Genomic DNA, 17492 nt, shown 5'->3' on the forward strand with positions numbered 1-17492 from the left:
TTGCATGCGAAGCATCTCGCGAAGAGCACCATGCCGCCGCTGTGCCACGCCGATCGAGGCAAACAGGTGTCCTTGTGCTATATCGCAATTATTGACGTGTTGCGCTTCGCAGTCGCCGCAATAGTCTGGACCCTGGCGAGAGAGAGAGAGAGAGAGAGAGAGAGAGAGGGTGGACGATCGGGATAAGCTCGACTAGCCTACGAGATTCTAGGTCACACCGGTGAACACCGCCGTAGGCATGCCTCGATTTTACCACGTGGCCGTTCAAGGACTACCTCCCCCTCACCTCACCCTGTAATGGCCGGGGTCGAAAAAGTTCTTCGCCAGGACTGTATCTATCCCGAGGGAGGACAGGCCTGGATGAGAAATCGTTTGCCCATCTCTCTTGCTCTCTCTCTCTCTCTCTCTGTCTCTGTCTCTCTCGAGCGGAACAAGAAGGGGAAGAAGAGATGGATTGTAACGCGCCCCGATGTAGTACTGTACGACCGGGGGAAACCGTGAAATAAATTAATCATGTGTTAACGCGCGAGCATTGCACAACACTTTGGATCAAACGGGATTGTACGTTGACCTATTTCTTTTCTTTCTACAATCGAAACAGCCACATATGGAGAGAAAAAACGTTAATTTTAAAATGGCGACTGTTTATTCAAACGCAGCAAGGGCGTTTCCTATGTAATATTTTTACTGAAGGTGATAATTAAGTTTTCGGAATTGTTGGGCAAATTTGTTTATTCGCTGACAAATAATAATACATTCAATTTTGAAAGGAACATCCGCGCAGTGTCTCTTACTTTAGTGAAACTTGACATATTTGTGAAATAATTAAAATTGAATAATATGTATTTTATGACTGATATGTAAGTTTGGCGTTTTTCGTATGTTCAGCGTTTTGATTAGCGTTAGAAATCGAGATTGTTGAAATTCATGAAAATTATGGAAGTAGTTCAGACACATATACACACACACCAAATGTCGTTCTTACCGACATTGTCGGAAAATGTCTGCAACCAAGTAGTTCCACCGTTAAAGAGATCGCAGATGGCGTATCAAAGCAGTCGTCTACATGAGACTTTTCATGCCATTGAAATGTGCACTGTTATACTTCCTCCGCTCGTCAAAACGATGGAACATCCTTGCAAAAATAAAAGTCATTGAGAGAAAAAGAAAGAGAGTACCACGTGATCGGCACGGTAGATTAAATAAGACCAACCTTGTCAACCTGCTCGACTACTCTTTATGATCAGCGGGAGCCGAATAGCGTATGCATATTCTAATATGGCTTGAGAGATCAATGCCGGAACGAATGTTACTCGCACCCCACTGTCAACGCTTTCACACTAAATTATTCATATGATCTTGGGCCACACAAATTTCCCTGTAGACCCCGTGTACCATCATTTCGGTCGCGCTGTCGCAACTGGTTACTGCGCAGGACCATGTGTGTGCACGTATAATGTCTCGCAGTACTGAAGACGCTGCGTTCCGAAATATATCGGAAATATGTCGTTCCAACCGTTTGTCAAATGAAATTGCACACCGAGCTGCATAAATCTACTTATCGGATCTCACTCGCGAGAGTTTCCTGCGAGTTTTCAACCTTACGCAGGAGCGTAAGATTGAACATCGCACAAGTATAACCGTAGCCATGTTGTTAATATGCAATGTGCAGCACTGATAACGATATCGTTCTCCAGCCGATATTCAATCACTCTCGTTACAAACGTCTTGTGTACCGCAGCTATAGCTGAAAGAAATATTCCGATAGAGAATTACGAATGTCCGCTCGACACGAATGGTGTTTAAATACTGACCCACCTCGCCGACCTTGGGTGAAAGGTACACAGAAGGTCTCTCTCGAAGGATAACGCGGTGCTACGGTCGAGCGATTACGCTTCCCGTTATTGGCCAGGGCAAATGATTCGGGTAACTTATAGTCGGCATAGCCACGATTTACGGCGACTAATTGCGACGAATGGATGTGGGTAAACAGAGCGACGGTGCCACGGAGTTGCTCCGTTCTTTCCACGAGTCGCGCGATTAAGGGTGTGGATGCTCGATGGAATGGAAGAAACCCTGACGACCCGATGGGAACGTCGCGCGCTCCTTTCGATCGCGCTGAGATGCCAACTGAAGCTGACGGAATATTTCGATGAGTTTCCATGCTCGCGCGGTCGATACGCTCTCGATCGGAAAATTTCTCCCCCCTTCCCTTCCCCCCGTAAAACACGCGTGCATGTTGCAAAATTGCACGCGAAATGCACGCGACGCCGATTTCGACAGTTTTGAAAATTATCGTGACTTTAGCAGAAAACACGGGTCTGTATTGATCAACTTTCTACACAAAGAAGTCGCTCTTCGTCCGTCATCTTTGCGTGGGTCAGTTTCAGAACAGTTTCAAAATGACAGGCACGACCGTCGACGGTATCGCGCGAATTTTGGGATGGACCGGTCTCCTCCGTTTCCTCCGTTCATAAACATTTCTTCGACGGAGGACGAACGGAATACGTCTCCGCAGTTTCCGTCGCGGCACTTCGGAATTGGCAAGGTGTAAGGTGTGTGAGGCAAATTAACATCCCCTTCTTTTCTGCCCTCGCAATTGGCGTGCGGCGTCGGCGTCCACCTAGAGACGTCAGCCTGATCTACAAGGCGCATGCGGCGGAATTTTTCGGCCGGCAGGAGTGCTTTTGCATAGAAGACCGCGCTGCGAGTTTACCAAACGGTGTTTAGCCATCGCATGAAGCGCATATTTTCCGACCAGTACCAGTCACGCTCCCTACTCGGTTGCGGGGCCCCTCGACGAGAAGTTTCAGATCGATCGCCGAAGCTTCGCATGGTGCGCTTTTCGCAAAATCTCGCGAATTGGCGAATTGGCGAGATTTAATTACGAACGGTAAGTCGTATGGTATTTGATAATTTGGCCGAGATTCAAGTCGGTCCAGCTGGCGATAGTCTAGTCTCCTTTAACTACGTCGCATCCACGAACGCCTGGTCTGGCGACTGACGATTTTGCAAGGTGCATCGTAACGCGAATAAGCGCATGAAGCCGTAGCCGAGTACATAGAGGGGGCCCAAGAAATTTCCGGAGCAAGAAGCTTCTCCTTCGTTAACTCGATTTCGAGGCCTCAAGCATGTTCAGCCTCCGGAAGAGAGGCGGCTTGAGCATCAGCCAGATACCGACGTCGATCGGCGATCTGTCGCGGTTGCCGAGGTCGCCCCACTGGGATATGATCACCGTGCATCCGAACAGCTCGGAGATGGAAATGGCGGAGCAGCTGGAGCCCATGGACAGCTCCATGTCGTCCTGCTTCCTCTTGGACTTCTTCAACGTGTACTACATACCGCTCATCATTCTGCTGGGCTTGGTGGGCAACCTGCTATCGTGCGTGGTCTTCCTCAAGACGCAGCTGAGGACACGCAGCTCCAGCTATTACTTGGCGGCGTTGTCGATCGCCGATTCCGGCTTCCTGGTGACGCTATTCCTGGTGTGGCTCAACAACACGGTCGACTGGCAGGTGTACAACAAGGAAGGCTGGTGCGAGACTCTGGTCTACGTGAGCGCGGTCTGCAGCTCGCTCAGCATCTGGCTGATCGTCGCCTTCACCGTAGAGAGGTACATCGCCTTCCGGTATCCGCTGCACCGGCCGTACATATGCACCGTCGAGCGGGCGAAGTCGATCACCCTGGTGCTGGTGCTGGTCGCCATGCTCCTCCACATGTACGCTTTCTTCTTCGCCGGGGTGGTGAAGAACGCAGACGGCGAGGAGTTCTGCGAACTGAAAATTGAACATCTCGAGGCCATGCGGATCATCAGCATCGTCGACAGCATCATCAGCCTGATCGCGCCGATCGTGGGTATCATCGTGATGAACACCATGATCGTGAAGAACCTGTTGTTATTTCGCAGGTTGCTAGCGCGAAACCGCGCCGCCCGACCCGCCAACACCGAGAGCGAGCAGAACGACGTCAACGATCACATTTACGTCAATGACATTCCAGTAAGTATCGCTCGTGACTCCTCGATCGGCCTGCGAGGATATGTAAATAACGTGTTTTGCTTCGATGCACAGCTTTTTTCCGCGACTATAAATTGCGATGATACGTTACACGTGGATGTAGCCGGGCGATTGATGAGTTTTGCGTAATGCAATTTTGCGGACAGACACGCGCGCATTCGCTGCTCTCCGTACGTTTGTTTATCATCGCTCTTGGACGTTATCGTATATTACATGATTTATATTGTGCAATATAGATGCAGACATGTAGATATGATGCGCGCATTACTCGCACCTTCAGAGGAGATCAAAGATTGGATAGCGAGAAACCACCTGTTAGGAGAGGATTTCCTTTACAGGTCGTCGGTATTTACGCTGGCGAGCGTTGGAGATATGCAAACTTTATTAAAAGATTACAATGAAAATAACACGAGGTTGACGAGGAATTCACACGCTGGTAACAAGGAAGGTGGTTTCGAATTACTTTTCTTCTTGAGAATTTCGTTCCTACGATTTCTAGCCTTTCTCTTTCTCCTCGTCGCATATTCAAAGGAAAAATGCCGAAGGTCAGACTTAATTATGATTACAATTAACAAGATTCGTTTCGAACACCTCGTGAAGCAAACGTTACAAAAACTTATAGTGTACTTTCGCCTTTGAACACTCGATCCACCGACGAGCATTCACTGCGCTGCTGTCGAATCCCTCGCCCGTAGCTTCAACCAGAAGCCGCCTTCCGCCAGCATGACTAACGTCGTCTTGTTCAGAACCAAAGGAACCTTAGTTTTGACGTCGGGCATGAGATCGCATCGCCACAGCATGTAGAACAGCATAAGTTTCATCTCCATCAGAGCGAATCTGTTGCCCAAGCAGATCCTAGGCCCGAGACCGAACGGCAGATAAGTCGAGCTGTCCGAGTGGCCGTTCAGAAACCTGTCCGGGTCAAACTTGTCCGGCTCCGGGTAGTAATTGGGATCACGATGCAGCGAATAACTCGGGAACCAGATGGTCTGTCCGGGTTTTACCGTGACCGGTTTACAGTCCGGAGTGGCCGGCGGCAATTCGAAGTTCTTGACGCACAACCTGTCGATGAAAGCTGCCAGCGGATACAGTCTCATGCACTCGGTCACTACGGCGTCCAAGTACTTCATACTATTTAGGGCCTCGTAAGTAGGTTTCCCATCGTTCTCCTTGAGGACCTTGTCGATCTCAGCCCTCAGTTTCCTCTGGACGTCGGGGTTGACCGCAACCACATGCGCCAGGAAGCACATCACCGTCGATACGGTATCGAAGCCACCGAGGAAGAAGACGAACGCCTGAGCGGTCATCTCGTCGATGTCGAACTCAGGCCCGGTACTTTTCTCCCTATTCTCCATCATCAGTTGAATCATGTCCGGTCGGGTGATGCCCTTCTCGTCCCTAATTTTCACCGTGCTGGTAACGAGCTCTTTGAAGAATCTCTCGACCTTTTTACTGAACACGCGTATCCGGAACATTTTCGCGAATTTCGGGAAGTTCGTATTCAGAAGGAATTTTAGAGACAAGAAGCCGTCGAAGTTCATCGCTTCCCTGCCGAGAAGGTAAAATTCGTTTTTCGGGTATCTGAACGAGTCCACGCTGACGCCGAAAGCGCACGAGGCGACAACGTCGGTCGCGTATTTGGACATTTCCTCTTTTACATTCACCGTCTTGGCGGCCTTGAGAGAGTTGTTGGCCATGTGAGTGCTGAAGTTGTCGGCGCACTGGCATATCAATCCAAACATCATCTTCATTTTACTGGACGTGAAGGCCGGACTGAGGAGTTTTCGCATCTCGCGCCAATGGTCGCCCCGCATGCCGAATAGATTCTTGCTGGCTATCGGGTCGAGCTCCTCGTTCACGAAGTTACGGTGGTCGCAGAAATTGTCGAAGTTCTTGATGGCGATCGACGTGATCAGGTCCGGGTCGCGAATCACGAAGGTCGGCGTCGTAAAATAATAGAAACCGAAGTACCTCGCGTCCGAGAAGCGTTTGTACAGTTTCTCGATATTCTCCACTATGGACATACGCCGGAAGAAAAAGGGCGCTGTGTTGCCCAAGAAGACCACTGGTTTTTCATGTGGAATCTTCAGCTTCTCGAAGAGTTTCATTTTGCTCTTTATGATGCTGTACAGGCAGACGCACGCCGTCAGGACGGCGAGAAGCAGGATTGTGGTCACCATCGCGATACTAAATCCCGAATTGTAGTTGCAGGCGAGAAGAAAACGTTGCAACCGCTGATGATTTGCTCGATATCTCGAATCCAACGCTTTCGTCCCTACTATCTTCCCCCGTGCTCAATCGCGAAATAGAATTCACATTTTTAGTTTCCGGATCCACTGGTTTTCCCAATCTCTCTTCGAGATCCGAAACAATCCCGAAACAAACGCTCGACCTCGCGAATAACGTTGTCGATCCCTCTTGAGGAAAGCAGGCGAATTTCGCGCCGCCGACTGTTGCAAGCTGTCGATTGATAGTGATGTTTATTTCTATAACGGCGAGTTTTATATGTGATACGGAGATATGCTATCAGCTCGGTAGCCAATGCAATAATGAGACGCGTGATATATGTGAGCCTTAAATATACTTTGTCATTGTTTGTCAAAACACAATAAATTTTTTCACGGTAGCATTTAATGAAAACATCTGTGCCGGGATTACGTCGCTTAGAACATCTGTTTATGAAACGGGTGGGGGTTATTACATATTAGCGATCTCTCAACGAGGAAGGATTCTCTTCTATCTACAAAGCATCAGAATCAATAAATCCACTTGTATACTCGTATGTATATGAATATACGTGTGCTAATATTGCGCCGCTGCATCGTCGCGCGCGCACACCGAGAGGAAACAGCGGCAAAGACACCATACATGGAAATAAATGTAAATAAAAAAACCCATTAAAAAAATACACTGTTAAGAGCCAATAAGCACAATTGACCCCATGCTTCGCGGAACAACTCTCCGCTGCGATCTTGACACGCTCGACTCCCAATCGAGAATATAAGAATCGTGACGCAAATTCTTTGATTGGTTAGATGAGTTATACAACGTCTACTTTACATATATTATTGCCGACTTGACTTAACATGAAGCGACTCGGTCTCGCGTCGATCCGATAGGTAAGCTTTCATCGACGACAGGGGTCATCAGTATCCTCCTTTGCAAGTTCAACCGAGAATCTCCGCGGTTATGATAAACGCTTTTTTGCTGAACACGTTGGAAATCTTAATTTCAGCAACACACCCAGTTGATTAAATCGATAGTCAGTTTTAACGTTTCCGTTTTTCGACGATGAACGATGTTACTGAATTCACGGGTTCATTATCATTTGGATGGCTAACGGCCGCTTGATAACGATATAGTCTGTTACCTTGTTCACTGTCATGGTCGGGAAAATGATAAGCTGAAATAATTTTCTGTTATTTGCTATATGATAAATCGCAATCGTTTCGAATTATCTTTTCACGTCTCTTCATTATCTTGAAAACTTGTCCTCGTCACTGTTTCCATCACTCGCGTACGATACCAACTGCGGAATTAGTTTCACGATTTTTTCCACTGACCCCTGTGCCTTGTTCAAATCGTTATTAGAAACGTCCGGTCTAGTGGTAGAATAAACTCTTTCGACACTTTTGAATATTATCAACGTTACCGTCGCGATATCGAATTCCGGATTAGCTATACTAAGAAAATTCCTTTGAACTATTCTTAGTTACATAATTGATTTGATCATTTGTTGTAAAATCGTGTGCAATCTTGGGCAATCAATATCTTATCACCTAGCGACATATGGCGCCGATCACACAAGGCATATCTTATACACGTGTCTCTCGATATTAAAAATTCATTGTCGTTGATTACGCTATCTTGTTTTCTTACTCGCTATCCGCATTTCTCCGCACAGATATCTATAAACACACTTGTTGCTCTGCAGTTTGATAATATCAAAGGTTAATCAGCGGTGCATTGATCTAACTTAAGTTAGATACTCTCGAATGAGTGAGAAAGATTACAAAAAAATATATTCACTTCCTCATTCTATTCATCAGATAATTGATCGGTTGTAAAGATGTGAAAGTCCAATAAACGTCTTACCTCGTTTGAAATTTTACACGTAGCGCACGTCCGAGATGAGACAGATCGAAAATCTCAATTGATTTGCAAAGTGAAAAACAATATTTATCGCACGATTTTCAGACCGTTCACGCCAGCATCAACAGACGCCGCGACATCAATCCGGTTTCATTCACTGATGAGGATAGGAACGACAGAGTTTTCAAACCGATAGGTGAGTCGGTTCACTGGGACACAAGACTAGAGTTGCTTTCTCTCTCTAAAGGCGGATTTCTGTCTAAACAACGAATTTTTAAACCAACTTTGACATCTCTTCGTTTAAGTTATTGAACTCTTATGAATATAAAATTTGTATACATATTTAATTATCTTTAAATAACATTTATGAATGTTTATCTCTATATTTTTCATAATTTAAATATTAATATAATATGCAAACAGATTTTTCTTCAGTTTATTTGAAATACGGAAACCAAAGAAATTTTCAATCTACACGAATATATAATTATCTCCCGAGTTGAAATTAAAAAAAAATTAAAATTTAACAGAATGGTGGACACTTAGCGAACAAAAGGTTCCATTTTTGTCATTTAATAACTTGAACCAAAACAAAAAATGTCGTCTGAAAATTGTGACATCTACACAAGAATGCTCCTTTCAGACTGTAAAAAAACTAAATTAAAACGAGATTAAAATAAAACGATTGCAGAAATCGAGCGTCCGCCGAAGTATGTATCAACACCTATTCGACCAATTCGTTTGTCGCTCCCGCAATCGATTCCTTCATCCACCAGACGATACGGCTGCGTATGGCCTGGACCGGAGTATCTTGTTGAAGAGAAGGAGGACGAGAATGTTTTCGAGTCGATAGGTAAATCTATCTTACCGTAACGTAAGATTTAATCCCCCATCTCGTCTGGATGCCTATTTCGGGGAAACCAAACCAGAATGATTTGCTCCGCAGAAATCGGGAGTCCGTTGAGGACCCCGATATCTTCCTCCCTCCCGATTCGTTCATCGCTACCGTCATCGATTCCTCCATCGACGAAACGATACGACTGTGTGTGGCTCGGCTCGTGGTGCACTCTTCAAGAGGAGAACGAGAGATACTTCGAATCGATCGGTAGGTTAGCCAAACTGAGATCGACAGAGATCTCTCGCTGAAGAGTGCATTTTAGAGCAACTAAGGCGAAACGATTTGTCTCGTCTTATTCCGCAGAAATCGGCAGTACGAGGTACGTGTCAGCTCCCACACCCCCGCCAAGTCAGCCACCGTCACCGAAGATAAATCACATATACGCCAATCAATGGGACAAAGTTTGGATCGGATCAGCGCGTACTGTTGAAAAAGAAGAGGACGAGAATGTTTTCGAATTTATAGGTAAGTTGCGGTCCACCGCGACCTGAGGCTCGAATCTCTTAATGACTCGGGGCTGCCCGAGTGGGTGACGAGCTCCGATGAAGAAACATCGATCGGTGCGGAGTGGGAAGTCGCTTTGCATGGGAAAATTGCATGAAAAAGATTGAAGCAGGAGTAATTTGTCTTTCACTTTACAGAATTCCCGTCGATGCCGGAACGCCAGTCGGAAGGCCAGCCGGAACGACAACATCCTATCCGTGAGCTGCCACCTTCTCTACCCCAACGTGCAAATCACCATCGAACTTCCAATATTACGGAATCGCATCATTTTACGAGCCACCAGAATACCACCAAAGTGCTTTTACTGATCAGCACTGTATTTATAGTGCTGAATCTGCCCAGGTAAGAGCAGTGCAGTCTCTCTCTCTCTCTCTTTCTTTCTCTTTTTTTTTCTCTCTTTCTCTCTTTGCCTCGTAAGATAAAATAATTTCTCAGAAATTCGTTGAAACTCAGGGACTAATACATCAATCGAAGGATTATCTAACCGCTCGCGCAATCAGAGAAAAAAGATCGATGACCGAAGTGGAGATACTTGTAATTAAAGTTGACACTTGTTCAACACGAGTTTCCTACACACCATGCTGAAACTAACGTTTAATCCTTTAATTTTAATGTTTAAACTAGTCGTTCTGTTTGCAGCTACATCATCCGTTTATGCGTGTTCTTCCTTACTCTGGTAGAGAAAGAGGCGCCGGACTTGCTATGGTGCCTGCAGCAATTATTCATGCTGCCTTATTACACCAATTTCAGCATCAATTTCCTTTTGTACGCGATGTACGGCGTCGCCTTTCGCAGCTGCTTGCGAACGATACTACGAAAGGCGACGAAATGCATGAGAAAACACCACAAAGACCGAAACAGGTTTTCGTAATCGACATTTTACTTTTCTCCCAATAAATCCATCAGTAATCACCAATGTGCTCGCATTGCGCTTCGTGCTCTTTATTTAGAAGAAACAAAGAAGAGACGAAACAAGGCCCGTCTACATACTTTCATGCGCGTGTGTAACCTGCATAAAAGATTGTTTATTAACTATAACTATATCGTATTATTTATATTACTCTATTATATTAATTAATGTGATAAAACACTATATCATAACTATATGATAATTGTAATTGTATAACTGTATATCATATGAATTGTAACTGTATCTTATTATCCATGTGATCTGTGTCACGCTTGGTTCATTTGGATTTGCAAAGAAATTAGGCCGATGTAAATAATAATCGCTTCTATATATATATATATGGTAGACCTTTAAGTAAATAAATTATCGTTTCCGAAGAAATTTGAGGAAGACCTTATCGTTTATCTACTCGTCCTATTATAGGTACATTAAGATTTTATTTTGCAGAAATTTTACCCTAAATTTCTCGCCTTCTATAGAGCATTTCTTCGTGCAGTATTCGCGACGGCCTTCACGGTATCTTCAAACTTCATTACGCCGAAAATGAGTAGATCTTTGAAAGTTAACGTCGGAGTGAGCGCCATTTGTACGCCGGTCTTCTTGAAAAGTTCCTCGAAATGGTGATCCTTCATTTCGGGTTCTCGCAGAGCCAGTATCACGCCGATGCGAGGCTTAAACGCTTCAATCTGTTGCCTCATTGTAAGCGCAACGGCGGCCACCTCTGCCCTCGCAAGAAAAAAACGTATCAATTATCCCCCAATGAGAGAGTAGAAGTTCCTCGCAAATCATATGTATAACGCATTTGGAACTTAATGAACATTCTAAGCGGAACTCCCACCTACTTGGACTGTCTTTAAATATTTCCGCGCAACGCGACATGGTTTCGTGCAGATCGGCAACTATGCCTTCGATCTGATGCGCGTCGATGTTCATCAGAGGATTTTCCATCCACATCTCTTGCCACTTTAACCAATCTGCACGCCAAGATTCGGAAACACATTCGAAATTTCAGACGATACCTCAGGCTTTCGCGGTGTGCAGAAATGCTTAATTTGGCTATTCGAGTTAGTCCTTCATGGCTTTCTCTCCGACGTTTCGTGGAGATTTCAGTTCACTTTAAATTTCGTTCCTCTCCCTGAGAGATGTGAATTGAAATGTTCACGGAACGTCGGAAACAAATCCACTAAACGAATACTTGATTTGAAGCTGTTATAGAAGAGCTAACGAAACGGTGTATGATGCGTTGAAATGAGATAAATAATAGCAAACATCAGAATAAATCAATAATACATGAGATATGTTATCATTAAGATTTTGAAAAGCTAATTAAGTATCAAATTACCAGATGCAGCGACCCATAACGTTAGATACGGCTCGAACTCCTTCACCAATCTGTTTAATTGCTCGAACACCACTACTTCCATGCCGAATAATTCCTGTCGCTTGTTTAGCAGTAAACTCAATTCCCGATATTCATTCATCATCTTCTCAATCCTCTTCGCTTCAATCGCCGTCTCGTGTATCCTATCAATGCCCGTCTGCACCGTCAAGTTTGCGACGTTTCCTATGAGTGTATCGATCTTTTCCGACAGGATAATTTCGTCCTGCACTTCCAATTTGTGGAATTTCTCGTACTCGCTGGCGAAACGTTCTTTGGCCTCTTTCATCTGTGCAAAAAAAAAACACGTCAAAATTCCCCTCATTAACTGCGACGCATCTTTTTGTATAATCCACGTGGAGAACGATCAGCGAATCTCACAAGTAATCGCACTTTGCGAGAGGAACCTATGCCTTGCCACTTGGCCTCGAAATCCTGGTCGGACAGATTCCATCGGAAGTAATCGAGAACGTCGAATTCGCGCGTCAGTTTCTGCATAGTTTCGTCCAGCGGCCTCATCGTCAGCGGTATCGTCGCCACCCAGTCTTGTTCCTCGAACAAGTGTTCGATGTCGCGCGACGGTGATCTCAGTCTCGCATCGATTCGCGAATAACCCGTCAGAACGACGTTGGTTCGCGCCCTCAAGCTCTCGGTGAACATGGTCAGTAGCTGCGTGACACAATTCTGTCGTTTCTGCACGAGATGATGTCTCAGGGGTTGAACGTTCACGCGAAAAGGACCTACGATCATCTCGTTCGGCAGCGCATTCTCGAGGGCGGACTTCATTTTCAGGTGAAAGGACACCTCGTCCTTGACTTCCAGAGCGGTGTGATCCGCATCTTTGAAGTCCCTGCGACAAGCGACAAAGTCGAGGAAAGGACGAGCGGTGTCGTTCGCATCGTCACGACGTCGATCGCGTCTTCCTTGCAACCCCGCGTCTCACGCTCGAGAGACTCGAACTTACTTCATATATTTCTCAATATTCAGGGTAAAAAATTCCAGATACTGACGATACTCGTTCGCATACGCTCTCAGAGGTATCACAGATTTTCTGTAAGCGATCCTCAAACGATCTCGAGCCTCGCAGACCCGCCTCTCCTGTAAGCCTACCGAGCTGAGAAACAGATCTTTAGGGAACGTCAGGAATGGCAGCAAAAAGGAATGAATCTGTCTGATTTGATGGCACTGGCTCAGGAAATCATCAAACAGAGTTACGATAACTTCCTGGAAATCGATGTGGAGTGTACTGTTAACTCGTCGGTTCGTTCCTCGACGAGTTTCGACGAGATTCCATACTTCGAACGATTCCAGGTCGGTTGAATAACAGACGGTATCGCCATTCATCAGAATGTTGATGTTGAAGACAGGATGTGCCGTGGATTTAAATTGCGTATTTACGAGATCGGTGCCCCACACAAAATCCTCGTTCACGTTTAAGGTGCATATCGCCGGAGCTGTCAGCATTTCCACGTACAGGTCGATCGACTTGTATACGAGATCTCGCAACGCTGTCTGCGAGGGACACTTCTTATTATCAATTTGCTCAACGAGCATTTACACGCCAGCGCTGCAGAGCTCGGCAGAAATTTAAACGTTGCTTCATATTTCCACGTATTTTTCAACCGTAAAAGTTGAGACGCGATTTTACAGGGACTCGGTTTTACCTGCATTCGAAGCACAGCGACATCTATGAATCTTTTCAACTTCATCGCGTCGTATACCTCGCGATTCTTCTGATCAAGATCGAACCATTCCTTCCCGAGATCCCGCAGACACCTTCGAATCGACTGCGTGATCCTTTCCAACCACAATTCCTTCAGGTACTTCATCACCGTACCGTTCTCTAGATTCTGTTGCGACTCAAACTCCAACAGAGGCATCGATTTACCGTAAGTCGAGGCGAAGAGATTCATATCGGACACGTAGATGCACTCGGCGACCACGCACTGCATGGCCTCGTACACTTCCGGCAAAACGTACAGAGTCATCAAATGGAAGTAATCCTTCGTTTTCTACAAAGGTACTTCGCATTAAAACCATCTCGTAAAGTGCGCACTGATGGATAGGAAAATTTCCTCGCAAATACCGCGAAGTCTTCCATGTCGGTGTGAACTCTTCTCACTTCTGATATCGTGATATCGCAGGCGACATTTATCTCCTTCCATGCGATGAAATTAAACGTATCGGCTTGTTTTTCAATGAGAGGCCGCCACGTCAGATCGCACATAACTCGACGATACTCCAGCGCAATTTCGTCCATCAACTATCCAAAAAAACAGCACATAATACTTACGAGATATTAAAAAAATATACATATAAAATATAAATTTTGTAAATATTCGAATGTCCGGGAAAGTCAGATATGAGAAAGATCATGGTAAATGCTCAAAAATACTTAAGAAGAATATTTTTCATAAACAATTAAAACACGGTTTTACTCAAGAAACCTGGATAAATACCGTGTGAAAAGGCCATTAATCAAACAAAAGAAATAACGAGCAGTTGTGCACCTACGTTTGAAAGATGACCGGCGACACGTTCGATGGGGTTTTCTCGAGTAGCCGAGAGGATTATTCGAGCTTTCTGTCGCTCCTCGTCGAGCGCCGGCATGCCGTCAAGCCGCATACAGTCCAAATATAAATGGTATCTGCGCACATTTTTGCTTAATTCCTGTCATCATCGACTTTCCACCTATCTATAATTTTCTCAGGTACTCCAGAGCGTTTGTCAGGTTAATATAATGCTGCGCAAATTAACCTGATAGTAGCTTCGGCTATCTGTCTTTGTTTGACGGCGACTGCCACTCTCTCGGCGAATGTTCTGGGATCCTCTCCATAGAATCTAATGTATATCCTGGGAAGGAAGAATCCTCGCTTGAGACCGTCCAACGTAAGAACGGTCCAGACTTTCTTCTCGCTATTGTAGTCCGTCACGGCAGCTTCGGTCCAGCCGAACAAATCATCCAGCTTATCAATATTTCGACGAAATATCCTTCCTTTTCGCCCGGCCTTTTCGATAAATACCGTAGCCGGTAACGGATAACGGACACCATCGACGATACCGAAATTCATCCACTCCTCCGCCGTTCTGCAATTCGCAAAAATCGCGAGGCGCGTATCAAGCGCGGCAATGATGATAATTAACACTCAGCCGCCGTCCACGGAATAATAAATATATAAATCAGTCGTAAAGACTTGTAAAAGATAGAGATCCTCCGAGGAACGAGCTCGATAACGCGTCTCTCACCTACAATCGTATTCCTCATCGTCGAACACTTCTAACGGTAAATAGTTCGCCTTAGGGTACAAGCCGTATTTCTCTTCGTAGGAGAATGACGGATAAATTTTTTCGGGCGGTATTATGTCACACGGCTTGACACCTTCCGCCTTTAAAACGTCTTCTATTTTTAATTTCGCGTACGCTCTTCGTCTTCTTTCCATTTCGACGTTGCGCGGCAGACAATTGGGCTCAACGTCGTATTTCATTTGCACCTTCGGTAGGAATACCTCCGCCGGGAAGACCTTCGTGGAAAAGGAAGGATAAATTCGAATTATTACCGCGCGAACAAACGATCCGTTTCATCCCTCCGTCGAAAATCTCAAATCTAATCAAAATCGTCCACACATCGTTGCGCTCTTGCACAACCGTGTGCTTGCTCACGTACGATTGATCTATCTTCGGGGAAACTTATCCATCTTTTGGCTTCGCCCAAATAAGTCTGTGTCTTTTGTATTTTAATGTCTCTCACGATCGGGCAGTGCTGCTTCGTGAAAACTTGCCACACGAGATTGGCTCGTCTCGGTACGGTTGACGGAAAAGTTATCTTACCTTTCTCTGCGTGCGATTTACGGAATGATTAGATGTAATTAACGATCGTTCCGTTCTCTTGCGCAACGTGACGCTTATTTACGTGACGATTTCCGAGTACTAACCTTTCTTGCGAGAATAGACGTTCGAGATATCTCCGACGTCCATTTTGAAACACGAATGATGATACTTTTCTTCGGCGGGAATGAACTCTTCCCTAGTGATGCTAACTTCGCGAAACGCCCCGCTGCCAACTTAAGCTAAATCGATTATATCAATAAAACGCTTGAGATTCGAATAACGTAAATAGCATTATTGCGCACATGCGGAATATGTTTTAGTTAAAAATATCTTGTGCAATGTATATTTGTATACTTTTAATGAGATATACAATAGGACTGCAAATGTATGTTTTCTTTTATACATATTAACAAATGGACAAAAATACCAAGTATGCCGTTGCTACGAGTGGCTATTGTAATTCGTTTTTATAGGCTATAATAACAAAGAGCATATGAAAGTGAAAAAGGTGAGAAGTAATTCAACTAATGGATATGTATAGATACAACAAATAATTTTATTACGTTAGATAATGTGATCCATACTTTTGTTATAATTTCTTAATTTTTTATTACCCAATTACGCTATATTTGTGCTGGAAGTGAAAACCTGCAACTTTATGAAGAGAAAGTTTAAGCAATCGACACGACACGTATTGAAATGTACACAGTATACCAGTTTCTTCTGCCAATTTTGTCTACGATAAGCGGTTAAGAATTTTTGGTGTCTACCTCGCATTATAATATCGAAAACGAGGAAATTACAGTGGATTGCGCGCGAATAATTCTTGCAAATTATAACCAAATAAGTAACTTGTCAAAAGAAATTTTACCATCGATTTGTCACATGTCACGTAAAAGTTGGTCTATTCTTTTTGAAAGCTGAACTGGCTGCATTAATTTAAGAAATTTATGTACACTGAAGCATTTCGTACGTACGCTTCATATGCCTCAACGTATATGTTAATTTCTTGAACTAATGCAGCCAATTCAGCTAAAAAGAAGAGACAAAATGTGGCATGATCAAATGTAACAGCAATAATATAGAAAGGATTCCAAACTCATCAGAACTATATTTCTTAAAGAAAACAGCTTATATTTTAGCCTGCTTTATTCATCAGTCAATATAAATGTTACTGACGGACAAATATATGAATCTTGGTTGCAAGAATTCTTCTCCTATATTTCTTTATAATTTACTCGCTCGCAACGTCGTAATTCAAAATGGTTAATATAACTGTCGGAAAATCTTAAAATCATCGCAGTGTTATAATATAATTATATTTATTTTTAGCTTTATTTTTTTATAATTATTAACACATCACTTTTCTCTGTCTATTTCAATGTTTCCTTCCATACTCATATTAAAAAATCTGTTTTACGAAAGTTGAATATTTATTCCCTTACTTTTCCTAAGGACAATATTATGTGTTAATTAGTCATAACAATCCTTACAATTAATTAGAAAGAATATTTCATCTATAAAAATTTATATATATTATTCCTCACTTGGTTTTTTTTGCTTCTATCTTCATAATTATCTGGTTAAAAGATTTACGAATATTAGTAATTTCGATTACAATTGTCTTATCATTATGATGTAATGACAACAAAAGATGAAAATGCGATATTAAATTTAGTTAAAAGTTGTTACATCTTTGTACCTCGCAAACTACTTTCCTATTTCCTTAGCAGGAAATATAAAAGAAAATGTAAATTTCATAGAAATATGTAAGTCTCAAAGTAATGCTTTTCTCAGCTAATACATCTTCTTAATGAGAGATAAAGTTAATATCTTCTAAACACAGATAAAAAGATATCAATATTT

General features: G+C 43.9%; 3 protein-coding genes across 3 annotated transcripts; 1 reads left to right on the forward strand and 2 right to left on the reverse strand.

The window, feature by feature from the left end:
* The first annotated feature begins 2380 nt into the window (after nt 1-2380).
* On the forward strand, nt 2381-10705 carry LOC106745398. The gene is made up of 7 exons (XM_014620981.1): nt 2381-3998; nt 8214-8304; nt 8800-8961; nt 9055-9213; nt 9310-9471; nt 9648-9852; nt 10150-10705. The coding sequence occupies exons 1-7, from the start codon at nt 3132-3134 to the stop codon at nt 10379-10381; spliced, it is 1878 nt and encodes a 625-aa protein (XP_014476467.1). The 5' UTR covers nt 2381-3131; the 3' UTR covers nt 10382-10705.
* On the reverse strand, nt 4222-6573 carry LOC106745416 (cytochrome P450 9e2). The gene has a single exon (XM_014621003.1). It carries the CDS (start codon nt 6194-6196, stop codon nt 4679-4681), a length of 1518 nt encoding a protein of 505 aa, XP_014476489.1. The 5' UTR covers nt 6197-6573; the 3' UTR covers nt 4222-4678.
* A 188-nt stretch (nt 10706-10893) lies between the features above and the next one.
* Nucleotides 10894-15238, reverse strand: LOC106745370 (dynein heavy chain 1, axonemal). Its single transcript, XM_014620928.1, has 11 exons — nt 15045-15238; nt 14556-14885; nt 14313-14445; nt 13885-14061; nt 13463-13810; nt 13095-13310; nt 12763-13022; nt 12192-12648; nt 11763-12087; nt 11263-11394; nt 10894-11141 (listed from the first exon to the last, which is right to left on the reverse strand). Exons 1-11 carry the CDS (start codon nt 15236-15238, stop codon nt 10894-10896), a joined length of 2820 nt encoding a protein of 939 aa, XP_014476414.1.
* Nucleotides 15239-17492: the final 2254 nt, after the last annotated feature.

Source organism: Dinoponera quadriceps, unplaced genomic scaffold, assembly GCF_001313825.1.
Source record: "Dinoponera quadriceps isolate SergipeBrazil2010 unplaced genomic scaffold, ASM131382v1 scaffold120, whole genome shotgun sequence".
Lineage (NCBI taxonomy): Eukaryota > Metazoa > Arthropoda > Insecta > Hymenoptera > Formicidae > Dinoponera > Dinoponera quadriceps.